At 42.8% G+C, this 27,709-nt stretch overlaps 1 protein-coding gene across 1 annotated transcript in view; it reads right to left on the bottom strand.

Annotated features, from left to right (window-relative positions):
- The window catches only part of parp4 (poly (ADP-ribose) polymerase family, member 4), a 29,443-nt gene extending 3,818 nt beyond the window's left edge, over positions 1-25,625 (bottom strand). The window contains exons 1-32 of the mRNA XM_084083918.1: positions 25,511-25,625; positions 24,031-24,163; positions 23,306-23,519; positions 22,064-22,172; positions 21,053-21,131; positions 20,542-20,625; positions 20,135-20,218; positions 19,508-19,660; positions 18,361-18,498; positions 17,525-17,704; positions 16,400-16,551; positions 15,581-15,712; positions 14,640-14,738; positions 13,669-13,852; positions 11,837-11,984; positions 11,310-11,449; positions 11,000-11,131; positions 10,373-10,459; positions 9,914-10,078; positions 9,672-9,715; positions 9,321-9,402; positions 8,982-9,119; positions 7,568-7,772; positions 7,100-7,167; positions 6,488-6,675; positions 6,031-6,130; positions 5,272-5,442; positions 4,951-5,031; positions 4,314-4,394; positions 2,743-2,838; positions 1,782-1,976; positions 10-1,574 (exon numbers count right to left, since the gene is read on the bottom strand). Of these exons, the coding sequence (XP_083940044.1) occupies positions 10-1,574; positions 1,782-1,976; positions 2,743-2,838; positions 4,314-4,394; positions 4,951-5,031; positions 5,272-5,442; positions 6,031-6,130; positions 6,488-6,675; positions 7,100-7,167; positions 7,568-7,772; positions 8,982-9,119; positions 9,321-9,402; positions 9,672-9,715; positions 9,914-10,078; positions 10,373-10,459; positions 11,000-11,131; positions 11,310-11,449; positions 11,837-11,984; positions 13,669-13,852; positions 14,640-14,738; positions 15,581-15,712; positions 16,400-16,551; positions 17,525-17,704; positions 18,361-18,498; positions 19,508-19,660; positions 20,135-20,218; positions 20,542-20,625; positions 21,053-21,131; positions 22,064-22,172; positions 23,306-23,519; positions 24,031-24,156 (5,420 nt within the window). The 5' untranslated portion in view covers positions 24,157-24,163; positions 25,511-25,625. The remainder of the gene's footprint in view (positions 1-9; positions 1,575-1,781; positions 1,977-2,742; positions 2,839-4,313; positions 4,395-4,950; positions 5,032-5,271; positions 5,443-6,030; positions 6,131-6,487; positions 6,676-7,099; positions 7,168-7,567; positions 7,773-8,981; positions 9,120-9,320; positions 9,403-9,671; positions 9,716-9,913; positions 10,079-10,372; positions 10,460-10,999; positions 11,132-11,309; positions 11,450-11,836; positions 11,985-13,668; positions 13,853-14,639; positions 14,739-15,580; positions 15,713-16,399; positions 16,552-17,524; positions 17,705-18,360; positions 18,499-19,507; positions 19,661-20,134; positions 20,219-20,541; positions 20,626-21,052; positions 21,132-22,063; positions 22,173-23,305; positions 23,520-24,030; positions 24,164-25,510) is intronic.
- Between the last annotated feature and the right edge of the window lie 2,084 nt (positions 25,626-27,709).

The following is a 27,709-nucleotide window of genomic DNA, read 5'->3' as shown; positions in this document are numbered from 1 at the left end:
GGGACTCACATTACTCTGAAGGTACGACCTTCAGCGAGCCTGCTCTTGCACTTCAACTCTGCAGGCACTGACTCCCGAATGGCAGGTGCATATTCATGATATTCCAATGATTGTCTTCCGATGATACTTCGTGAAGCACCCATAGAATGTAGAGTGCTTTGTGGGGCCGTCACTACCGTCACTCTAGGAGCTAGAGTGACGGTAAGGGGTGGTGGAGCACCCAGAGCAGACGGAGGGATAGGGGGTTGTACATAGCAGATGGAGGGGTCCATAGCAGACGGAGGGGTAAGGGGTGGTGGAGCACCCATAGTAGACGGAGGGGTAAGGGATAGTGGAGCACCCAGATAGAGAGCGACAGATAGAGATTTGGAAGGAAGAGGAGGAGGAGGGGGAAGAGCACCGGGAAATCCCATCTTCCTGCCCCGCTTCTTGATCTTGTACTCCGACTCTGCAGGCACTGCACCCCAAGCAAACGGAGATCCAAAGGGTTGTGAAGCACCCATAGACAGAGACCCATAGCAAGGTGAATCGAAGCGAATCGGACCACCCTGAGCAGACGGAGGGGTACGGGATAGTGGAGCACCCAGATGAGACAGAGGGATAGGGTGTTTTGGAGCACCCAGAGCAGACAGAGGGGTACGGGGTGGTGGAGCACCCAGAGCAGACGGAGGGGTAATGGTTGGTGAAGCACCCACTCCTCCCCCAGCCCCCCAACCTGACTCTTGACACGGGGAAAAAAGCGGAGGAGGTGAAGATAAGCCAAATAAGCCTCCTGAAGGGGAAAAACTGGTAGGAGGAGGAGGAGGAGGGGGAAGAGCACTGGCAGATCCCATCATAACTGGAGGAGGAGGCGCAGAACATGTCCTGGGCATGGGCCTATAAAAAAAAACACCATCTGGAGTGGTAAGGGGTTGTGGAGCACCCAGAGCAGATGGAGGGGTAAGGGGTTGTGGAGCACCCATAGCAGGATGAGGGTATGGTGGTGGAGCACCCAAAGGGATAGAATGAGGGATAAGGGGTTCTGCAGGAGCCCCAAAAACAGCCAGAGATTGACGGGGCCTGCTGGATCGTCTGACTCCTATAGAAGGAGGAGCAGCAAAGTTAACGGCAGCATGGGGAAAAATGTAAGAGCTGGAAGGAGGAGGAGGAGGAGGAGGTGGTGAAGATAAGCCAAATAAGCCTCCTGAAGGGGTAGGACAGGTGACCGTGGGAATGAAAGACGAGGGAATGTAAGCCCCGGGAGGAGCAGCTCTTTGAAGTGTAGGCAAAGGTTTAAGGGACAAGTTAAGGGTAGCATGGGGGGAATCGTAAGAGGAGGAGGAGGAGGGGGGAGGGGCAGCAAAAAATGTCCTGCTCATCACAGTCGATCTCTGTGTGAGTGCCATAGGAGCAGAATTGGAAAAAAGTGAGGAGGAGACGCACAACGTCCCTGGGTCGTGCAAGGCAGGGGAGGACTCATCATATATCATGTCTTCATATATGTCCTCCATCTCCATCATCTCCTCTGCAGGAGACGAGGGCAAACAGCTCAGGGTCTCCTCTGCAGGAGACCCCCTGCACCTGCCGTAGGACCTCTGAGAGATGGAGAAATATTCCACATTAGGGTTTGTTTACCTTTACAATAATAATGATAATAATAATAATATTATATTAATAATAATAATTTAATAGTAATAATAATAATGATAAAATAAAAAAGCTAATAAACAGCCTTTCACAAACATGAATAAAACCACATAACATAAAAAATATGCTCCAAAATTAAAGAGACAGTCAGATACCTCATGATATGACCCTTCATCATCAGATGTCACATCATCAGATGTCACATCATCACATATATCCTCCTCGTAATCCAGTAATTCCAGGTCTTCCTCCTCAGAGTATGTGAGGTACGGGAGGAAGTCCACGTCTTCTTCTGAGACCAACTTGTGAACGTCAGTGAAGTCCTCCTGCTGCTGCGGCCGCTCTGAGTCCTGGGACACAGCGGAGAAAAGCTCCTTACACACAGGCAGCGTCAGCAGTGGTGGAAAGTAGCTGAGTACATGTACTTAAGTGATGTACTTAAGTACAATTTTTAGTTGCTTTTTACTTTACTAGAGTATTTCCAATTTGCAATACTTTTACTTCTACCACTACATCTGAGAGGCAAATATTGTACTTTTACTCCGCTGCAATTATTTGAAAACTTTAGTTACTAGTTACTTTGCAGATATAAATGACTATATTATAAAACATACATTAACCACTTTAGCCCTATCTTATACATAGGCTATTTGAAAATATTGTGAGCTTGTATCTGCTATTTTCATACATTAGTACTTTTACTTTTGGTACTTTTAAGTATATTTTGATGCCAAAACCTTTGAACACAGGCCTTTTACTTGTAGCAGAGTATTTTTATATTGTGGTGTTGCTACCACGATATATTAATAATCTAACAATAATGCGTGCGTGCGTGCGTCAGTACTAAAAACATGTATTACAAATTATTTTTTTATCAAAAGTTGGGTGGTCTGTTGAGTTCTCTGTGTGTGTGTGTGTGTGTGTGTGTGTGTGTGTGTTTGCACATGTGTGCATACGTGTGAGTGTACTGTATGTGTGTGAGTGTGAGTGTGAGTGTGAGTGTGAGTGTGTGTGTGTGTGTGTGTGTGTGTGTGTGTGTGTGTGTGTGTGTGTGTGTGTGTGTGTGTGCAAGCGTGCTGAAGAAATGCTATGTGTTATGTAGTGTACATCACAAACCCTCTCCTCGATGGCCACAAAGCTGGTGAACTGAGACAAGATGGAGTACTCTTTACTCAGCTCTACGATGAACGACTTCAGCTCGGCTTTCTTCTCCTGATGAAAAAAAAGAAAGACACACATCAATGAAATCAATCAAACAACCTGCTTATCAGCATCAATCTAATTCAGTCGTTCCCATCCTTTTCTGGATATGGGAAAATCTCGAAAGCGTTCGTGGCCCACCTACAGTTTCTGACCTATAACAGGGGCATTAGGCTGCCACCTTGTTATGCCATGTGGTCAGAACCTTGCCTTGTTAGTTATATTATCAATACAATCTTAGTGTTTCGCCAATTATTTGGGGGCCCACTTGCAATATCTTCACGGCCCTCCAGTGGCCCCTGGCCCATGGGTTGGGAACGGCTAATCTAATAAAAGGTATTATAGTTAAATCAGCCAGAATGCTGTGCCACTCACCCAAGCATGCATCCAAACACACGTCTTATGGCACAGCAGAATAGATCCTCGGTTATAGGTGATATGAGATAGTCGTATGACAAATCCTGAAGATAGCTGATCTACAAGCTCACGACACACTTTGATCCTTCATATCGGCTATTTTTGTTATTTTCTTTAAACCTTTTTGACGATTTTCACCTACAGTATAATGAAATGGCCAAAATAGGGACACCATGTTGACAGTTGTTAATCCACCAGGGTAGAATGGATTCTACTACGCAGCCACAACACAGTGGAATTCTCTATCCACAGCCCTTAAAGTTTTAATTTCCCCACTAAAGTTTAAAGCTGGCCTAAAATCATGGCTCCACCATGATTCAAATTGGACGAAGCTAAATTGGTTCCTCGGCTGGCCTTCCCCCAGGGTAGGGAGCAGCTCACTCCTTGTGTGTGAGTGACATCCTCCATGTGTCGTATCCTGGGCCCCCCACCTAGGACGTTATTTCATGAAATTAAATTGTATATTTTTATATTCTATGTTGTTGTTTTGTTGCACTGTTGTTTGTGCAGTTGTTTTAGTATTGAATGTTTAATGGACCACAATGGAAACAAGCCTCTGGCTTCTAATGTGCCATCCATTTGGTGTTTTTGAACTTGTTGTACTGCTTGTATCTTTACAAATTGTGAATAAAATATTTAATCAATCAATCATCTACTGTATACAGTAATGCACATACACATGTGAATGCATGCATGCATGTCGTGCATGCATGTGTAACACCCAAGATTCCAACCAGGTAACAGCCCAAAGTATACCCCCCGGCAAAACTATACCCGGGAAAAAGTGGGCTAGCTTGTTTCATACCCCGGGTGAATATTCTGGGCTAGTCCAATTTATAAAACAGGCTAGCCCAAACTATACCGCCTTGTGTTTTTCATTGATTATGTTTACATCATAATTATTTTAGTAATGCATTATTAAGTAACATCTCTCTAATCCAGATTATATTATACCCCCCCCCCCCTCCTCCCACCCACCCACCCACCCACCCACCCACCCACACACCCACACACACACACACACACACACACACACACACACACACACACACACACACACACACACCAACCTCATGTTCAGCTTCTCTGGAGCCCAGGTTTCCATCTTCATAATCCTTGATGAGCGCTCTGGCTGTGAGTTTGTGGAGGAACTGTACACATAAATATAAAGACATAATCATCATCCTTATCATCTCACACAATCTTTTCTCAGGTCAGCTTTTGTGAGCTTGTAGATCTGCTATTATTGCAATTTGACATACAAAGAAGTATATCGGGTTCAAGCGGTTAATGCAATCAGCAAGTGTGTGCACCCTACTTACTATCCTCTGGTGTCACCATTAGGTCAAGATTTCCAATTGAACACATAAGCACCCTCTCTAAACCTAATGGACAGAGTGACGTCACATTTGCATTCATGCACCGTAGATCAGTGGTTCTCAAAACGTTAACTCAGGGTTCCAAATTGACCCTTACATGTCTGTAACACAGAGAGTGTCACTCTCAGAGTTATGGGAGTCCTTGAAATTAAAACGTTTGGGAACCACTGCCGTAGATGAGGGTGAAGCCTAATTATTTGAGTGACCCCATGATCTTTCCTCTATCACCATCTTCAGGCCAAAATGACAGCTCATGGTTTATTCAAGGATGATGTGGTGTGTGTGTGTGTGTGTGTGTGTGCGTGCGTGCGTGCGTGCGTGATCTCACCGTGCCCTTGGTCTTTTGCAGTTCGCTGGTGGACACCATGGTGTTAATCTCCTGACCACTCAGATTACCATGGAGAGAAGCCTTGAAAAACCAACATACTGTTAAAAGTTTTACCTAGCCACTGTTCAGTACACACACACACACACACACACACACACACACACACACACACACACACACACACACACACACACACACACACACACACACACACACACACGCACACGCGCGCGCGCACACACTTATTTCAAAAACATACACAATGGAACCAAATGTCATTACCCATCCCTACACACAGTTTTAAAGGAATGGGTGGTGTACCTGGGTGCAGTGTGGCACAAAGCCGTAGACCAGGGTGTGGCAGTCATTGAAGAGGGCATGAAGCTGTGCTGGGGCCTGAACAGCAGAGGGCGCTCTGGGGTTGAACTGCTGCCACTTCACAGACACCGAGCTGCAGCCCGGAGATGCCATGCGCCTCACCTGAGACGACACCTGACACACAGAGAGACACACAGGTAGGACTGGCACCATCATGAACGTTTACTTGACGATTAATTGTCGTACAAATAACTGTGATTAATGATTTAACATGTGTTTTTTCTAGACTGACTGATATGTTTGATATTTAAATATGTATGCTAACCACATTAACCCTGGCATCCATATTTTGTTTTCATAACTAGACTGGTTATGCAATAATTACCCGTTGTAGCCGTTGTCAAGGGTACCTATTGTACCCATCATGTTTCTCTGTGTCCACTTTATGCTCATACTATATGGACATTTCTGTATGTTTGACTGTGTCCCTTTTATGCCCAAATATAGTCCAGGTCCAGGTCAGTCATGACATCAGGGTACTCCATATATGGGTTTATCTATGCGAATGACTTTCTTTTTTTAACAAATTGAACCCTGGAAACAACACAGAGTCGACTCACTTCTCAATCTGAGCAAGCAACACACCCCAAAACACAGACTATTGGTAGCTTAAAACATTGTGGAGTTTGGATGCACACATACGCCAGTCTGGAGAAGTGCTTCTGCTACAGTAATAGTAAATGTACACAGAGTGTGTCTCACCTTCGCTGACCAGGTGTGTTTGGTCTTTGTGTCAAAGAATTCATAGGCTCCTCCCCCAGCCTGGGCCAGGGCTCTCAGCATGTGCCGATTGGCTGTCGGGCTGAAGTGACAAAACATGCATGAGTAATACATGAATGCACACATACACACAGATCCCACATACACACAGTGATGTCTTTGTGAACTGATCAGATCAGCTATTTTCGAATGTATTTGAAACTTTCACCTATAATGACATGCCCAAAATAGGGATTGATTTTTCATCGATTCACGGCCTGAAAATCGACAGTAGTGTAGTGCAATCAAATCTGGATGTTATGTTTGACACCGACTGTCTGTCCACCCACAAGCCAATTTCAAATGACATATCAATATAATTGATTAAATTGATTAGTTTGATTAACTGCTGCACCCCTAATTAAATTTGTAAACTTTTGACCCCTTGACCCCTAGTGACCTGAGGCCGCAGGTGAAGAGACGGCTGTGCTGAGCGGCGTCTCTGACGAGTCTCAAGGTGAGGTCCGGGTTCTGGATGTGGCCGTCGGACAGCAGCAGCAAGTTCCTGAGGCCGCGGGATGGAGGCAGCAGGCTCAGGGCTCGCAGGGGCCTCCACAGCTCAGTGCTGCCCCCAACTGGAGGGTGGGACTAGGAGAGGGAGAAGAAGGAAGGAATTTCTTACTAATTATTCATGCAATTATACAGTAACTGAATTAACAATGAACCTATTTGGCAAAACTATGATTTATGATTTTATATAAACAATTACAAAAGTCCTACACAAAATATAAACAAAATCACACAATTCATCATCTTCATTTTAAAACCCCAGCCTGCCTCATACAAAAGGTTAACAATGCATGGATCTGGGGATGGAGGAAGAGTGGGGAGATGCATAAAGCAATAATTATAATAATAAATAAAAAGTTTAAATATTATTTAAACTTTTAATGTTTTTTTTCGAAAATGAACAGCCTACTTCATCATACAAGAGTGTAAAATAAAAACATAATAATAATTATTATCAGTTACTTTCCATCACTGCAGGCCTCATCTGTCCCTCAAATCTCACCTGGATGAACTTCTTAGCGGAGTCAGAGACCTTACATTCCTGGGCAGCAAGGAAGGCATCTTTGTGTTCTGAAAGACACAACCATATGGTATACATAAAAAAAAAAATAACTCCACTTTAATGAATATCCTACTCAAATTAGCCAAGTGTTAAAAAAAATACAGCCCTATATTCAGCGCTGTTGGGCAAAAAACTTTTTACATTGCCTTTGTAAGGAGCCTTTGTTCCAAAGCCACCAATGTATGGTAGTTATTATTTAGCCACAAGCTCTTACAGAATTAACACTTTTCATTGATTAAATGTAGACAGGCCACTTTCAACCTGGCATGCCTGTCTTGGACATCTTCAAATATTTTCACAAGAGCTCGAAATAGCCGGCCTACAAGGCTCACAAACAACGCGTGGCGAATAGCGACACCTATAGGTTGAAAATGATTAAGAGCCATCTCTACCCACTCCCACTCTGACCTGTGCCAAAGAGGATGACGTTGGCCTTCCAGCGGCGGGATGAGGAGCGAAGGTCTGTGAGGAGCTTCAGGGCGATGGCCCTGGCGTTACGAAGAGCTTCTCCACGCATGGACTCAGACGAGTCCAGCAGGAGGACAACCTCGTCACAGCCGACATGGCCTGAAGAGGACACCTCAAAGTCTGGGTAGAACACCAGCATGGAGGCCTGGAGGAGGAACCACAGTCAAGTCATGCATGCAACGTGTTGTGAGCTTGTAGAACAACATTTTTTTAAATATTTTTGACACCATTGTACAATGGAGCATAAACTGGGCAAATGGTGAGACTGGGTGGACAGATGGTGAGACATAGAGAGACACATAAACTCCCGACATGTCCACTGCAGGCATGCTCTACCCAGCGAATTTGGAATGGCGGGTGGTTTTAGAATCCGCTATGCGCTCTCCCAAACGTGTGTGGGCTAGATCATGGGTTCCCAAACTTTTCAGCCCGCGACCCCAAAATAAGGCGGAAATTGACTCGCGACCCCACCTAAACCTGGAGGTCATTTATGCACATAAACTTGCACGTTCGGTGTGCATTTGTAATGTGTTAAAATGGTAAAATGCGGGGGCACGGTGGCGCAGTCGGTAGCGCTGTCGCCTCACAGCTAGAAGGTCCTGGGTTCGATTCCCGCCAGGGACGCTGTGGGCGCTGGGGGCGTGTTCTCTCCTCCACGTCTTCGCCGCCCATACCCTAGGTGGGGTTGGTGAAAGGGCCTACTCTGTGTGGAGTATGCATGTTCTCCCCGTGTCTCCTAGGGTAGTTAATACCCTCACAAAAACATGTAGTAATCCTGGTCACTATACTGCCTCCCCCTGGTCAGCCGGGGCGCCTGATGGAGGAGAAGGGAACTGGTTGGAATAACGTGTTCCTTCCACGCGCTATGTCCAACCAGGGAAACTCCCCCCTGTCGGGTGATAAGAAGTGGCCTGCTTGCTCCTCATGCATTGAAGGAGGCATGAGCTTCAGCTTGGGCTCTCCCTAGGCTGGCAGAGGGTACGTAGTGCCCAGGATTACATAGGCAATTGGCACTGGGTGAAAAAATGTGGGTTACAAAATCGTGGGATAAAAATTAATAAAAAATAATAATAATAATAAAATGGTAAAATGTACCATTTGTGATCATTTTAGATGGTATTTCATCCATTCTGTTGAATTTAAAGTAAAAAAAAAAAATGATGACCCAAAATAATTTCGCGACCCCACGTCAGTCTCCCGCGACCCCAAGTGGGGTCGCAACCCCTACTTTGGGAACCCCTGCGCTAGATAGCAATTTTAGGGAAGACAGAGGCAGACACAAAGTGGAAGAGATCAAAGTAAGGAGAGACAGACTGAGAGAGAGAGACAGACACAGACAGACAGACAGACTGACCTGGCTGTCTTTGTCAGGGTGATTCTCCACCCACATCCTGGGCAAGTGGATCTGGGACAGTTTGATTGACAGCTGGAAGCCGTCTGGACCCAGAACCTCTCCTGGTACAACACTCACCACCGCCTTACAGGCTGTTTTCTACACAACAATACACACACCAAGTTAAGTTGGTCTGAAACCAACTTACAAAGCGCAAAAAAACTAATGACAAACAAATAATGACAAACTATAATAACATTGATACACACGTTATAGACACAAGCCCATGTGCACATTAAAAAATAGTAGATCAGTAAGCTCACAATGTGTCGCGTTGTGAGCGCTGCTTGTAACACTTACCTTGATTCTGACTTTGTGAGAGTCACACTTGAGACTGGTGATTTCATTGGGCATGTCGATGGACATGTCCAGGGAGAACTCACTGACACACACACAAACACAAGTTGGACGTTTGATTTAATTAATTCATTCATTTCTTTATTATTTTGAATAGCTGAAATATAAAATAGGGCTTAAATGGCTACTATTTCAGTGCTCCCACCGTGAAAACAATATTATGCTTCTTTTTTTACACATTGTATTTTTTAAATACATTCATAAAATATATTTTGGATGCTGGAAATATATTTTCATAACATACTTTAGATACACCTATTAATAAGCTTAATTTAACAGAAAAGTGTAACTCACCCCTTAGTATCCAGGTCAGTCACACACACCTTCTTGACAGTAGCCTGTTAATAAAATATGTTTTGTGTTATATTGGTATGAGCTTATCTTCATGATTTGTATATTTTGAGGCCAATACTTTTACCCAGGTAAAATTTTGAATACAGGCCCAAACAGAGTATTTTTATATTGTGGCATTGCTACTTGTACTTCTACTTAAGTAAACAATCTGAGTACTTGCTCCACCACTGCTCTCCACTCACCTGGGTGGTCTGGTTGAGTGCAGCGCTCTCTTGCCATGGCGCCACGCTACCAGGCAGGGAGAAGACAACATGGCCGTCCCTGACGATAAGCTCCGAGACAAACGTGACTTTAATCAAGACGGTCGCACCGGGCGGCAGATTCCCCACGCTGATGGTGAACACATCCTGGTGGTCGCACGGAGATGACGTCATCATTATTATTCATTGTACATTGACACTTATCATACACAGGTGGCATTGTATGCTAACAGTATTTGAACATAAGAAGTCAAAAATAGGACTTCCTGTAAACACAAATCAACATAAACAGTGTGTGTGTGTGTGTGTGTGTGTGTGTGTGTGTGTGTGTGTGTGTGTGTGTGTGTGTGTGTGTGTGTGTGTGTGTGTGTGTGTGTGTGTGTGTGTGTGTGTGTGTGTGTGTGTGTGTGTGTTCAAACAGAGGTATAAACAGAGCCATACTGGGGCGTCTTGGTCCATGAGGTAAGCTCCATGACCTTTGGCCACAGCCTCCTTGTACTCCTTACGCGCCTTTTCCTTCTCTTTCACCTGGGATAAAAAAACACAACAACAGGCAACTCAGTCCTGAATTGACAGGGCGTTGTTGAGGGGTTTGGTGTACAACACTAAAATAGACATGTAAGGGTCCATTTGGTTACTCTTGTATACTCTGAGTTACAAATGGATAAGTGAACAGTGTGGACCCAAAAATGGGTCCTGACCCATTGTTTGGGAAACACTGATGTAGAACATTGGTTCTCAAAGTGGGGTCCGGGGACCCCCAGGGGTCCTTGAAGGGGTTCCAAGGGGTCCCCAGCTAAATGTGTTAATACAGCATCACAATCATTTTAACCCCTTTATCCATTTATATGTTAACTAAAATAGCTGATATACAAACTCACAGCGTGTCACTTCGTGCCGCGCTGCGAGCTTGTACATATGCTATTTTTGAATCATTTAGAATATTCAAACACAAATGTTCTCTTCTGGGGGTCCCTGGAACCGCGGCCAAATATATATCAATTTGGGGGTCCTTGGCACAAAAACGTTTTAGAAACACTGATGTATGAGAGAGAAAAAACAGCTGACCTGTCCCACCACATGTTTCCCGTTGATGAAAGCCTCAAACCCGCACACAGCGGCACAATCGTCCAATGGGAACACATACTTGGCCTCGATGGGTACAGAGCTCTGATTGGTGTACTTCTGGAAGATGATAACCTGGGAGCCAATAGGGACAAGTGTACAGAAAGTTCTATTTGTTATCAAAACATGTGAAAATGTATTTCAGGGAACCGAAATGTGTATTGAAACATATTTTTATATATTTTTAGATGTCTGTTGTGTATATCATTATATTCAGTAGGTTCATCTACATTTTAAATGTGCTGTCATGTACCTGGGAGAGCAGGTCCATCAGCTTGCACTTCACATGAACGGCCTGTAGAGGGAGTTGTTGACCAGAGCTGTCCAACAGTCCTGCAGTCACCTTATCCAGTGGATTTTCGCTGCTCCAGATGCTGTCCTCATCAGACAGAACTATGTGCACGAACACAAACGATACACAACGATACACTATGTGCACGAACACAATATTATTGTACTCAATAATATTGAGTGGGAGCTTTATAGGGATTGAAATATTGTGTTCATTCAGTAGTAGTATATACTAAAAACAATAAAAAGACATGGGTTAGAAATGACCCATCACTTTCAAACTGGCGTCCAGTTTCCCAAAATGTCAGAAGATTGCAAAACAATAAATGTTACAAATAGCCTATCTACAAGCTCACAAGAGCTTGTAGAATAAGTATAAAATAGGGCTCAAGTGGTTAATCGATTCATTAATTAAAAAAACTAAACATTTTAACCCATTTTACGATTATTCGATTAATCTAAGAAAATAATGGATAATTGTAGCCTTACTTTCAGAGGATGGCGTGCTGGGCGGAGGGAGCTCAGAGGAGGTGTCCACGGAGGGATGGAACTCCTGCAGCTGGTCTCCTTCAACAGTGAACTGGATCACAAACCTCAGCTTCACCTGGTCGGTACTGTACACCACAAACTCATCATCCTGCAACGCACAAAACACATGTTGGTGCAAAGACACAGGCTGGGATGTATGGGTTGGGTAAATGCAAATACACACCTATACAAACACATAGAACACACACACACACACACACACACACACACACACACACACACACACACACACACACACACACACACACACACACACACACACACACACACACACACACACACACACACACACACACACACACACACACACACACACACACACACACACACACACACACACACACACAGAGAATGTATAAAATGTACCGTTGCTGTCTGGGCAGAAACCTCTCATCTCCATATTCTAACTTTTTGTGTTTTTTCGTAAATGGCCTTCTTGATCACACTACTTGACTTAAACCCTTTTGCTCTTTGGGGAGCATAGGTCATTTATGAATTTCCTCCAGCTAGTTCGGAGGAAATTCATCTGCTTCCTTCCAAGATGTTCCTTTCTCCCTGAGTTCCGCCTCGACAGACCTTTTCCAGCTGTTTCTGGGTCTTCCTTGTTTTCTTTTCCCCTGAGGGTTCCATGTTAAGGCCTGCCTGGTAATGTTGGAGGATGGTTTCCTCAGGGTGTGCCCGATCCAGCCCCATTTCCTGCGTTTAATTTCTATTTCTATTTGTTCTTGTTGTGTGGTTTGCCAGAGCTCTTCATTTGTGATGGTGTTTGGCCAGTAAATTGCCAGGATGTGTCGTAGGCATCTGTTGATGAATGTTTGTAGTTTGTTTGATGTTGCTTTGGTGGTTCTCCATGTTTCCGCCCGTAGAGTAGTACTGACTTGACATTGGAGTTGAAGATGCGGAGTTTGATTTTTGTGGAGATGTGCTTTGAGTTCCATACTTGCCTTAGTATTAAAAATGCTGTTCTAGCCTTCCCTATTCTTGCTTGTATGTCTTTGTCGCTGCCTCCGTCCTTCCCAACAATGCTTCCCAAGTAGGTGTATGTGTCCACCGCCTCTAGTGCCTCTCCGTCCAGGTTAATGGCATTGTTTGTTTTGTCTATGGTCATCACCTTGGTTTTGGTTTTGTTCATATGAAGTCCTGTAGTGTCTGATCACACTACAGCGTCACACAAAAGCATCAAAAGTAGCAGAGCTATAAACTCGTTTTGAGTTTGTAGATCTGCTACTTTTGGACATATGAGGTTTCCACCCGACAGAGACGATAATATTATGGTATAGAGAGTAGAGACACATTTTTTATTTCATTTGAATTTTGCATCCACATACAGTCCTGTACCGCACGCACACAGTATACTGTATACTAGCATGGATTCACCCTGAAGGCATTGTTGTCGCAACGGGTAGGTGTATTTTTTATGCTTGCCATGCATTAGCCAGACTATTAAAGGCTTTTTAATTGTTCCGCAAGAGTGCCTTGGTCTCCTCCCTTTCTTGCCAGTTAATTTTGTTACCCATTTGTACCAAAGAACACCTTTTTCCTTTTTACTCAGCTTTCTTCTTCACTGTATACTATATGTTGTAGATATTCATTGGGGAAAACAATTTGTGTACATGCACAGACTCTCACTCTCGTTCTCCCCCCCAAGCATATTGTACACATGCAAGATTGAACACTCGGTGACACAAACACACATATTTACACAAACTAGAAGGTCAACATTCCAGACAGTATACACACACACACACACACACACACGACCACAAACACACCTGGAACTCAGACTGAGTGCCGGGGGTCTGGCGGACCCCGTGGACACTGTGGTATCCTTCCGGGGCCTGACAGAGGCTGGGGTCCTTCCGGTGCAGGTCCCTGCATTCCCCCAGGGCCACGTCGCACACAAGCAGCAGCCGAGAGCCGTCGGTCGCACTGGGCTTGGAGTACTTCAGACTGGTGCTGTAGATGGAGAAGATGGAGACTGACTGACTGACTCACTGACTGACCATTGGTTCTCTAACCCTTTCCATGATTTATTTCTATATGTAATACTTTATTGATTTTTATTTTTTACAAATATAAAACACATAACATCACAGCAGTGGTGGAAAAAGTACTCAAATGTTTTACTTAAGTAAAAGTACCAATACTGCAATATGGAAATACTCTGTTACAAGTAAAAGTCCAGAATCCAAAATTTACTTGAGTAAAAGTACAAAAGTATTGGCATCAAAATGTACTTAAAGTACCAAAAGTAAAAGTACTGAAATAGCAGATCTACAAGCTCACAGATCGGCTATTTTCAAATAGCCTTTGTATAAAATAGGGCTAAAGTGGTAAATGTATGTTTTATAATATCATAGTTTACATCTGAAAAGTACAAACTAAAGTTTTCAAATAATTGTAGTGACGTGCTCGGGTGGCGCAGTGGTAAAGTATCTGCTTTGACTCGGCTCGACTAGACTCTATATGAACACAATTGGTGTGTTCGGGGGACGGAAGCCGGGCGGGGAGGGTGTCTCTGTCTCTGCATGTATTCCTACGGGCTGGGGCGAACATGTTAGCAGGGAGTGTTGGGCGGGAGGAGTAGGACGAAGGCTCTACGTCCTCCCTCTGGGGCTCCTCACTGGTAGGCGAGTCAGTAGGATACAACAGCAGTGACAACTAATCTATTGGTAGATACGTATAACATACAGTACAAACAGTATGTATGCAGCCTACTTCCGAAACCTGTTGTTCTGCTGACCTGATGGAGTCACTGAAGTAGATCCCACTGCCCAGGTCCCCAATGTCTGTCCTCTCAATCCCATGATGCTTCACTCCAACAGTGGGCAGCAACAGGCCACTGGATAGAAAACATGAGAGATCACAGTCATGTCATACAATACTAGGGTAAGCAATCATTTTTATTGGTGCGTGTGTGAGTGTGTGTGTACTTTATTACTATATTGTGAAAGCCAAATGTCCCCACAAGTATAGTAGAATTTGCTAAATGAACATTGTGACTTTCCTGTTCCTCACAAGAGAAATTACATTTACAGTTAGGATTACATTCAAGCCCCCAGAACCACGGTAGAACAGTGAAGCGGCCAAGCCTGGTGGTCAAACCTGAGAATACACTTAAAATGCTTCTGCGCGTGCATCTCCCGTTTGTGTGCATGCTCACCACGCGTCACGACCCATGGAACCAATGGAATGGACCCATGGAACCAATATTTCTTACTTCCGGGTGCTTCAAAACGCCACTGAGCAATTGCGTTGAAATGAATAGCTGGGGGCGGGGCAATCCGCCCTCTAATTATATTATATCTCTATGATTACATTAGGAAATGATTTAGGTTAGGGTTAGGATTAGGCATTTTGAGGTTATGTTTAAGGGTTGGGGTTAGACATATTCTGATTGATACTTAGTTGCATGTCAGTGTCACTCACTGAAAATAGCCAATCTACAAGCTCACCACGCATCGCAGTGCAACGCGTGTTGAGCTTGTAGACCGGCTATTTTCATCTATATGCTGTTGATCCACTGTTTGGCTATTTTCGGTGCGCGAAACAGGTACGCAACCAAGTATAACTCAGGCTTTAGGGTTGGGGTTAAAATGGCATTTATAAAATTGGTATCCAGAAATGTCTATGTCCTCTAATACAACCAATGTGAGTGTGTGTATGCGTGCTCAGTCTGCTCACCGAGACAGGATGCCCACAAAACTGCTGGGGCTGGAGGCATGGAGGAGGAGCCTAATGTTGCCCAGCTCCTTCCTAAACGTATGTAGCTCCGCCCCTCTGCTGACCCGCAGCATCTGCTGGACCTGCACGTTGCTAAGAGACGGACATATATACCATAATTATACACCATGCACTGTAATAGCTACAGTCAACATATAAAATAATTATACAACATATACACTAACTGCTATAGTCAACTTATGCAATAAACACGTATCCATTTCTCTGAGTATGAGATGGAGGATGACTGATTTAAGCAGTCACACCTGGCCTGAGTCAAACTATAACTGGTAATCGAGGCACAACAGGATAAATCATTCATCTCCACTAACATTCAGGGAGAACCACTGTCCAGACAGAAGAGGACCATCTGCTCTCCTGTGTAAAAGTTATTTTGTAGCTACAGGATCGTGAGAGTACCACAGCATTGCAAGCAGCTTATGTGATCTGAACTTTGACCTTTCAGCAAACAAATTCCTCAGTAGGTCAGTTCGCTTTTTCTTTTCAAACCACGTGAGAAGGTCTTATTCTATCACTGCTAAACAGATGGTAACATTTTACTGTGCCAAATTAGAAAAATCTCACATCGCAATCACCCACACACACAACTTATTTATATAACAATAGACCGGTGGCGCCGGCCTATTCGGGAACAATGCAAGTCGGGAACGAGGCAACAGGACAGGTTAGAGGATATAGAACTTTTAACAAATTTAACAAAGCAAACAAATTCACTTGAAATCTTTAAGCATAAGGCTGTTTTAATAGGTGGCACATTACCTGTGTCTAAGCAGATTGCTGACATCCTTAAACTCAATGCTGTCAGGGGGAACGTTTTCAATGCCGCACCTCAGGGCACGGTACTTCCCCAGACAGGAAGGGAAGGGGCTTCTTGAGGTTTCTTCACTCACGTTCAGTAAATCTCTGATCAACTTGATGATGAGAGGCAAAAATAAATCATAGTCATGTTAGAAAGACGATTACTGTGATGGGCTTGTAAAAACTAATGATAAAGAACTATATTTATAAAGCGTTTTTCAAAACAGTGTTACAAAGTGCTTTACAATAGCAAGATACAGATTTCTAATCAGCTTAAAATACATGCCGTAACTCAATGCATTTAGGCGCATACACATCGTCAACTCAAGACGACCCGTTGCAGTTCAAACCGAGCATCATGAATTTAGGTGACTTTGAATTGTGGCATGGTTGGTTATGCCAAACGGGCTGGTCACAAACTGCTGATCTAATGGGATTTTCATGCACAACCATTTCTAGGGTTTACACTGAATGCATCTGTTTAGGCAACGCTTTTCGTATCTTCTAATTGTCCAATTTGGTGATCCTAACCCTTGCATCAACGAGGTATTTTCACCCTCAGAACTGACGCTCACTGAATATTCTCTCTTTTCCGGACCATTCTCTGTAAACCCCAGAGATGGTTGGGTGTGAAAATACGAGTAGAGCCTGTTTGGCTCTACTTTGGCCTGTTTGGCATCACCAACCATGCCACGTTCGAGGTCACTTATATCACTCTTATTTCCCATTCTGATGCTCGGTTTGCAGGTCATCTTGGCCATGTGTACATGCCCAAAGGCATCGAGTTGTTGCCATGTAATTGGCTGAATGGAATTTTACGTTAAGGAGCAGTTGGACTGATAAAGTAGCCGGTGAGTGTAAAAAAGAGCCATAAGGAAAAAAATACAAAAACAACAGGGCAGACATTTAGATAAAATAAACATCAATAAAAGCACATGGCATCAATTAACATCTAAACAAATTAAGACAAACATGAAAAGGTATACGAAGAAAAAAGCACGGATAAAGAGGCAATCACAACTATGAAAAAGCCTTGATATAAAAGTAGGTTTTCAGAAGTGATTTGATATGGATATTGTTTGTTACCTGACACAGGTCCAGTTTGTGTGATATGATATTGGCGTTATTGAGCAGTTTGTCGTTTTCTCGGTGCGGTAGAAGAGTGTAGAAGTCCTCTGTGGCAGAGTGGATTTCTGACACGTCACTGAAAGTGTTCTCCTTCACCTTCTTCCAAATCTGAAGCAGCAGACCTTCTGCCCTGCTCACCTACACACACACACACACACACACACACACACACACACACACACACACACACACACACACACACACACACACACACACACACACACACACACACACACACACACACACACACACACACACACACACACACACACACACACACAGTATATACTATACTTTTGAGGACATCACAATCTTTAGTGCCAAACCAGCAACATTTCAATTCCCAGATACTGTAGCCTCCCTACACACTCACATTTTGATTGTACAATGTATGGTTCAAGAGTTGTAAGCCAAAATGTAAAGCTGCCTGTTAGTGCCACCATGAGGCTGATTTCAAAAGAGATTTGGGTGGGGGTTCTTCCTTGGCCTACTGGCATGCAAAGCTGGCATGCAAAGCTGTACACAGAGACCCACACACGGATGGACGCACGGAAAGACGAATGGACCAGAATAGGAATGCCAGGTTGAAAGTGGTAATAATTGGTGCAACATTCTGGTGCCTCCAAACAGACAAGGCCCCAGGTAGATCTACAAGCTCACAACACATCACAAATGTGACACGTTGTGAGCTTGTATATCTGCTATTTACGGCACGCAACACCAGAGTGCAACCAAGTATAAATCAGGCTTAACATGGGTAAAATGCAAACAGGAAGACATAAGACAAAACTCACGTCATTGAGGCTGAGCCTGGAGATGGGGACTTTGAGGACGTTGCCCAGGCAACCCTGAGCTTCTCTCCACAGCAGCTCCACGAACACGCCCACTTCCTGTGACACACTCCTTGTGTTCAGGTTCTCTTCCAGCCGCAGCTGTCAATCAATCACACAGGTTCGAGAGTCAAGTGACTTTAGTTTACCTTCCATTCATTTCACTTTAGTCTAGTCTAGCCTAAGCCATTATGATCTAATGAGGTTTATCCCAGTCTAGTCTGGTTTAGTTCAGTCTAGATTTGTTTTTGTTTCAAGGACCCCCAGTTTGGTATGACCCCACAGACCCCATAACTTTGAGAGTGTACATTCTCTGAATTACAGACCTGTAAGGGTCCAATTGGTTCCTATTAACTAGGGGACCTCCTGGAACCCCCTCAAGGACCACTGGGTCCTTGAGGGGGGTCTAGTTTTGATCTAGTTTAGTCTAACTGAGCCTGGTGCACTTCTCTCCAAGGTGGTGAACCATCCAAATGAAAGATTCAAAGACATTATTTGTCACATACTCATACTGTACAGTAGTATGTGTATGAACAGTGAATGTTGGTGCAGCAGACTCTGCCAGACTGTGTCCAACATAGTACAAAAAATATAATATAGGTTATCTGTTAGTAATAAAGTGTAAAATGTATATGAATTGTTTTTGGTTTTATATCTGTAATTTGTCATTTTTTACTCAAAGCTTTGCTTCTGGAGGAGGTCCCTGGCACAAAATATTTTTTGAGTCAGTCATTTATGACATATCTATGACGTATATCTCCAAATTTGGGCAAGGTTTCAGTCCGAACCTTTGACTTCCATTATTATCATTATTATTATTATTATTATTATTATTATTATTATTATATATAGTTCATTAACGATAAAATTAAATATTACAAAAAGTATAAAACATATGTGAAAGGAATTAGTGGAGGTACTGCTGTGCTCTACTGGCAGTTAGTGTGCACAAGACATTTGGCACTGAGGGGTTTGTGAGATTGGCTCTGGAGGACACACAGTTCGACCCTCTAGCACCTTGACGGCTAGCCTCGACTTAAAAGAAAAAAAAGAAAAAAAAACTTAAAAACAAGGGCTTTACGGCAGCCTATAACAGTGCTCATGATCAGACCTGTTTGAGTGCAGCAGAGACCAGAACAGATGCCTGTGGGTGAAGGGTGTTGGTCAGCGTGAGTCCAGCCTCCAGGAGCTCCTGCCTCAGGCTCTGGTAGGTCTCCACAGCCTCCTCGGATGTGGAGACCAACACCACCTTATCCAACGACACCTGACACAAAGAGGACAGATCACACATACATACATACATACATACAATACATCTCAGCAGGGGAGGGGTTGTAATCCAGAAAGAGAACATAACATCACACCATTAAATGTAAATTTAGCAATGGTTTTATCCACGTTAGACTCATTGAAAAACACACGCCTGGTTCTGGTGACTGATGATATTGTCTTCTTAATGCGTGAGAGGGCAGTGTTTTTTCTATCTATGTAATGGTTATATAGGAGGGCACACACACACACACACACACACACACACACACACACACACACACACACACACACACACACACACACACACACACACACACACACACACACACACACACACACACACACACACACACACACACACACACACACACACACACACACACACACGTTTCGTGCTTTTATAGATAGATGTTCACCTAATAGGGATACCAGGTTGAAGTAGTTAAAAGAATGTGGCATGACATACAGTATGTTGCAGCACACGATACCGCTGCCCCTCCTCTCCTGTGGCACTCTGCAGCTCCACTACGCCCCACATACTGGTGCCAGCCTGTCAGCAATTAATATTGAGGTTTATTAATATTATATATTACATGATCATTAATAGTAATTATTAATAGTAGTGCTTGTATTGTATTTCTATATCACTTCTCATGGAAAAAGGAGGCTACTGTACACACACACACACACACACACACACACACACACACACACACACACACACACACACACACACACACACACACACACACACACACACACACACACACACACACACACACACACACACACACGTTTCGTGCTTTTATAGATAGAAGTTCACCTAATAGGGATACCAGGTTGAAGTAGTTAAAAGAATGTGGCATGACATACAGTATGTTGCAGCACACGATACCGCTGCCCCTCCTCTCCTGTGGCACTCTGCAGCTCCACTACGCCCCACATACTGGTGCCAGCCTGTCAGCAATTAATATTGAGGTTTATTAATATTATATATTACATGATCATTAATAGTAATTATTAATAGTAGTGCTTGTATTGTATTTCTATATCACTTCTCATGGAAAAAGGAGGCTACTGTACACACACACACACACACACACACACACACACACACACACACACACACACACACACACACACACACACACACACACACACACACACACACACAACCATATTTATTATAAAACTAATTTTGCTCACCAACACACAGATTTATTTATATTTTTAATTGGTTCACCAGCACCCAGATTTATAGGGGTTATGGCTCTATAGACTGTTGGAGTTCACAGAAGCCTCACACAGGGGCTGTTACAGACAGAATGTACTGTAAGTGTGACTGGGCCAAGCAAAACTGAAGCAAGTTAACTTGATGCTTCACCTTTTCAAATATGGAATATTTGGCCACTTGGAAGTCAGATGGGAATGTTGGGACATCACTTAGATTTTCTGTATCCCCCCTGCAAACAGGAACGTTTAGATGACAGGGTTATAACATCAGACAGATATTGATTGATTGATTGATTGATTGATGTGCTTTATTTAGTAAGAACTATTTGAGAACAACAGTACATGGAAGTACAAATTCACATTACAATGTCTACTAAACTGGAAGACTCATTAAGCACTGAGCTTGTTTAAGGTGAGATCCCCATGCACACAAATCATGATGACATAAGAGACAGACAGATATACACTATACTATACAGAACGTCATACAATCAGCTTACAGGTTACTGAAGAGTGAAAAATATGTACAAGGGAAGAAAAAAACAGGGAGGGGGGGGGGGGGTGGGGGGGTAGGTTAAGACTTAGACAGGGGCCATTTTCGAATTGCAGCCTCCTGAAGGTGTATCTTTAGGGCAGTTTTGAAATTGAGTAGGGTTTTACACTCCTTTACTCCTTTTCCTTAGCTTTGCAGTTTGTACTCATCCTTTTGTTACAATACGACTTTTGTTTTATGACAATTGTCCAAATCGGATTGAAGAAGTCAAGTTGAACTTCCTTTGTTGATACATTTTACACATGGGGAACTCAATGTGCTTCACAATGAAACCATATAGACATAAAAGGAAGAGAAAGGGTTTGCTTCTCTGATATCATCACAGCACATTTTGTATATCATCAACGTCGGCTGGAAACCTTTTATGTCCAAAACCGTTACTTTTCTAGAAATGTGTGGATCCAATGTACTGTACAGTAGTTACTATTCAGTCACAAGCTCTTGTTAATGTTTCATTGGTTAAATATTTATAAAACCCACAGACAGTAGAAGTTACATGTTCTCAAATATAGAAACTTTAATAAAATAGGCATCGACCCACAAATCTGAAAAGTGTCACTATAGTCGTGACACAAACGGGACTCACAGCTACACCATAACAATACACACCTGAGCTGGTCAACAACGTTAGCCTGACGGCCTGCCTTTGTCGTCTGACTGACCACGTTGACAGTGATGGACTGCTCAGAGCCCTGTGTGCTGGTTGTCACATTAGATACTGAAACACACAGAACAGCACCACCATTAGTAAACACATCAAAACCTCAAGTCACATGATCTGCATACAGTACTGAAAACGCACAAGGGAGCAGACTCCCATGCTGTGTGTGTAAATATCATTACCGTCGGATGAAAAATCGTCCTTACATTTTAAAATTGTGAAAATAGCCAAACAATTTTCACTACTATTGTGCGCGACACTCTTGTCTGATGAAGTAGGGCATTCATTTATGGAGAAAAAACCCATCAAAAGTTTAAATTTGGGCAGCAACTATTATACTACTGTATATAGGCACTGCAAGTTTATTTGTGTAGCACATTTCAACAAAAAGGCAATTCAAAGAGAGCATTAAGAGAGTGAAAGAAAAGTGTAATAAAGAAGAATAAGAATACATTTACAATGCAGAAGGAATTATAGAAAATAAAATAAACCTTAGTAAAGTTGAGTTGTAGTAGACCTGCGGTTTTCTCTGAGTTTATGTATAAAGAGAGAGAGATCCCTCCACCCCCCAAATCTGTCTAACTATAAATTCAATGTCAGTCTGTCTGTTTGTCCTTCCTAAATCTTGAGAACCCATTGTCTGATCCACTTCACACTTGGCAGGTGTATTGCTGAGGAGGACCCAAGGAAATACGAAGTCGATCGGATGAGCGGTTCTTAACAACACTGCAAGTAGTTTGCATTTTGGGCACTATAAGTATATTTTCACAAATACAATCATCAAAAAATTACATAATTTTACTTGCAAATACTCAGAATTACACATTGTGGAACAATGTGCAAGGACATTCATCAAATTAAAACATGTTCTCTCAACTGATGGGGCCGTTTGGTTAAGCCTACTGATTTCTGTCAACATGTCAAAGCAGTACATCAATTAGCTGTGAGAAAAGTACATATTGCACCTGTGTGTGGTATGTGCACATACAAACAGACAGTGGCTCAATAGGCTCAAGGGCTCGCTATACTTTGTTATGTGCGGTGTCACGCAACTAAGTATAAATCAGGCTTAAGGAATCATCGCCCATTTCTGACAATGGACTGACTGCAGGATTGCGGAGGGTGCGGATAAGCATGATAGATGTTAGACAGGTTTACACTTTCCACCACTGGGTAAAAAGGTGACATACCTGGCTGTGAGGGTGGGTCTGGCCTCTGTGAGGAGAGAGGGAGAAGAGGAGAGGGAGAGGTGTCCAGCTCGTACTGGTCAACGGGGAGGAGCACTCCCCTCTCCACACAGCTGTAAATATAATCTACAGCCACCACTGGAGTGTGATGCTTCTGGATGCTCCTCAGTCTGTTGGAACTCAGACTGGACACGCTGCTGGCCACCACCAGAGAGCACTGTGGGAAGTGTAGGCCATATATAGTGAGTGAGTGAGTCAGTAAACAGATGAATGTAAGTGAGAAAACTGGCAAAAACTGGCCTTATTGTCACATCTTGTGTACAGGTACATAAGAGTACGATTATTTTGTTCTGGTTAGTCAAATCTTGCTGCAGCATACCGTATTTATAACAAGCAAGTATTTGTAACAATAAAATAATTTTAAAAATAAATAATAATAATAATCATGAATAGCAGCAGCATTTAGAAAGATAAGGTGATTGTAGTTGCTGTGCAAAACGTTCTTACTCCTGGAGACAAAGACGATATGAGACAATGGAAGAATCCTTTGACTGCAACCAAGAACTGAGAACAGCGCATAACCTACATTAGACACCCACATACAAAGAGGGTTCTTGTCCGTGACACTCACAACGAAACCTGAAACCATTTGTTTTGTTATGCTTCCGCACTGTGTACCCGTCACTGGTGTAATTTACACCTGGCCTATACTTGTGTGTCCATCTCACCTGTTTGTTGACCACATAGGAGATGCTGCCTCCATGCTCTGTCAGGGTCAACGCCAGCCTCTTCTTCTCCTTATGGGGCAAGGTCTTCAGCTCCAACACAACGGAGCAGTTCTCAAATAGAGCCATACTGCACCTGCAAGGAGAGCACAGCGACTGAAGGCTTTATGACTCTGGCGTTGCCTTGTGTGCGATACAAAAGCTCACTCATACAGGCATATGAATGCGCGCGCACACTCACACAGAGGAGCCTGACCCTCCCCACTATGGAATGCAAAGTGGGGAATAGTGCTGGGAAGGAAATACAGGAGTAATTTATCATATGATGTACATTGCAAAAAAAGAAAAGAAAAAGGCCATCTCATGAACAGTAACATATTTTCACTTGTTTGCAATTCAATATTGTCACCTTTTCACTTATTCCACTTTTGTAGTTAATTAACACATGTCATGTGACCTATTAAAATGCAGGATAAATATTTTTGGGCCACTGATATCATCACAGATGACATTATCTGTAAAGACAAAGTCCTTCATTTATGTGTTGTCCCCTGGCCAATGTTGTCAATCAATAACCATTAACCAATAATACCATATCTCTCTGTCTGTCTGTCTGTCTCTTTCTCTCTCTCTCAAAAACTATATATATAACTATATATATATATATATATATATATATATATATATATATATATATATATATATATATATATATATATATATATATATACTATATGATTATAACATATCAAACAATTAAAACTATTCTCTGGAAAAATGTCACATCTGTGTTGCACAAAGTATCACGTTGATTGATTGATTGAATACTTAGGGTTAGGGGCATAGATCGGCTATTTTTTGGCAAAGAGGTATAGGTGTAGCGGGGGAAGAAAAAGTATGATCTGATACACAATTTTATACAAAATAGAGGGGGTCCCTGCTTCATCTCTCTCTCAGCTAGGGGGTCCTTGGCCTGAAAACGTTGAAGACCCCTGCTCTAGTATCAATACTGCAATGTAGATACCGTATAGACCCCTTAACAGACGACGTCACACTGGTTGTAAGCGTCATAGTCATGCTGGTTGCAAATGAAACCCATTCTATCAGGTCTCGCTAGGACGCGCAGCACTCCAAGAGGGGGTTGGGGTGCGCAAACTAGCGCACCTCAAAAAAAATATAGCCGAAATATAGGGCTGGAGTGGATAATGTTAATGTGTGTTTTGTAAAAATCTGCAAGTGCAAAGTAACTAACTAAAGTTTTCGTATAATTGTAATGGAGTAAAAAGTACAATATTTGCCTCTGAGATGTAGTGGAAAGTAAAAGTACTGACATTTTTAAATACTAAAAAAAATACTAAATACTAAAAGTAAAAAAAAAAATTGTAGTACAGTACTTGACTGAGTAAATGTACTTAGTTACTTTACACCACAACCACCCAGTAAATACCATGACTAAAAACTTAACATGCTGAACCTTACGTACTTGTCTGTATGGCTTCTTCAGGCTGACATTTCCCGGACTGTCAGTTGTTTTCTGTGATTTCACAGCGAGACAAACGCAGTACAAAACAGTCGACACTCCCGTCAGTCCACTGTTCTTCCTGGTTTTGGTTTTACGCTGTTATTATTTACACAGCGATCAATTTGAAGTTTGCATATCCGGCCTAGAAGGGATACGGAAACTACCCTATATGCTGATGTGAAAATGACCGGATACAGTAGGCGGGCTCTAAAACGGATATGCATGCTGAACAATAATAGAAACCAGAGCTTTGCTCCCCCTTGCGGGGGTTCGAGCGGTCACCTAAACCATTGTTTATCAAAGTGGGGTCCGGTCCGGGGACCCCCAGGGTCCCTTGAGGGAGTTCCAGGGGGTCCCCAGCTAAATGATAGTTAATGATAGTTATAGGAACCAAATGGATGGATTTCTGTAACTCTCTGAGAGTGTACAAATGGAACCAAATGGACCCGTTAGGTCCATTTGGTTCCATTTGTACACTCTCAGAGTTACATTAACATTGATTTTACAATATAAATTGGGGTCCCAGAGATATAAATGCCATTATATGGGGATCCGTAGCCTAACGATGCATGTCAAACCGGGGGTCCTTGTAATGAAAATGGTTGAGAATCACTGTTGGCCTAAAAATTCTTCTCTTATGGGGGTCCTTGGTATATATTTTCAAATGGGGGTCCGCCGTCCGCGTCACCCCGGAGTCTGTGTAGGCTACATATCTTTGTGTTTGCCTGTGTGTTAGGGTTGCTTCAATGTACCTCTAGGGGGCACCAGATTACTTATTAAAACTAAAAGTCACATTCTCCCTCTCAGTGTTTGCAAGTAGCCTGGTAAACCCTCCCTCCGGAAATCTCATTTCCATTTGATTCACTCCTGAAATAAAATACAATTGAGATTTCTGGAGGGAGGGTTTACCAGGCTAGTTTGCAAGTGTGTCATCTTAAAACCTTGTATGTCTGCGCACACACAGGTATACACTCAACAGAGAGAGAGATACAGGGACTTGCACTAAATCCCCTTTCATAACTCTTCTAACAGACAAATATAAATGTGTCTGTATTTTTGCTTCATGAAGAAAACGTCATTGGTTACATTTAGTTTGTTTTTGTTATTTTTAACAAACGTGTGATATGCCAATGAACTATAATAGTTCACTGAACTCCAGATAAGGGTTAATTTCAATCACACATAATATTCCGTAACTTCCTTCACCCCCCTCCTGAACTGTTTACTGTACATATTTTTCTTTTTGATTACTACTCGTTTATATGATGTTTTTGCATAGTATTTGTCTGTCACTAAATGTTTCAAAGAATTGAATGCACAGGAGGACCCCAATGGAAACAAGCCATAGTGCTTTCTTGGGTTCAATCCTTTTAGCATTGTATTTGTATTAGACTGTACATTCTGTGATTTCTTTGCAAACTGTTAATAGACCAATTATTTGTTTACTAACATTGAGACTGGACGCACAGGTGATTGTTTCACGCAATCAATTCCCAACATGTTGTTTCGGGGTGCGCTGGTTTCAGTACACCCCAACCCCCTCTTGTGTGTTGGCTAGTGAGGCGCGTCCTAACGAGACCTGATAGAATGGGTTTCATTGCGCGCATACTGGTTGCACGCATACTGGTTCTTATCAGTGTGACGTCGTCTGTTAAGGGGTCTATAAAGTATTCAATCAATCAATCAATCACCCATCTGACCACTTAAAGGGATATTTCACTTTCAAAAAAACTTTGGGTCATTTTATCATCTACCCAGGCTTTTGTGAGCCCCCCAGACCGTTTTTAAGTTGCTTGACACAACTGTCCATGTCCAACTCACAGAAATACTGTAGCTGAACATCTGTATCAATGAGGAATGGAACATTGATGTTTTATCATCACAATGCGAACACAAATTAATTGCTTCCATTTTTAACACTGTGGTCAAAGGACCTTTCTGACTTAAACAGTTTGTCAGTGTGCTTGTCTGGTTGTGTTGTAGCCTACATGATGTGCTTGCAGCTGTTTATATGTTTGTAATGTTTTCGTTCACAACTTCATTATGGAATACACTTGCTTGTGAATCGTACCCGCATAAGTGCGTGGATGTGTGTGTGCGGCCGTGCGTGTGTGCGTACTGTAAACATGTTGTAGGGCTGTCCCCTCATAGTCATATCAA

The sequence above is a fragment of the Gymnoscopelus microlampas genome (genome assembly GCF_963454915.1).
Source record: "Gymnoscopelus microlampas genome assembly, chromosome: 17".
Lineage (NCBI taxonomy): Eukaryota > Metazoa > Chordata > Actinopteri > Myctophiformes > Myctophidae > Gymnoscopelus > Gymnoscopelus microlampas.
The sequence above is the reverse complement of the archived record's forward strand: the minus strand, read 5'-3'. Positions and strand labels throughout refer to the sequence as shown.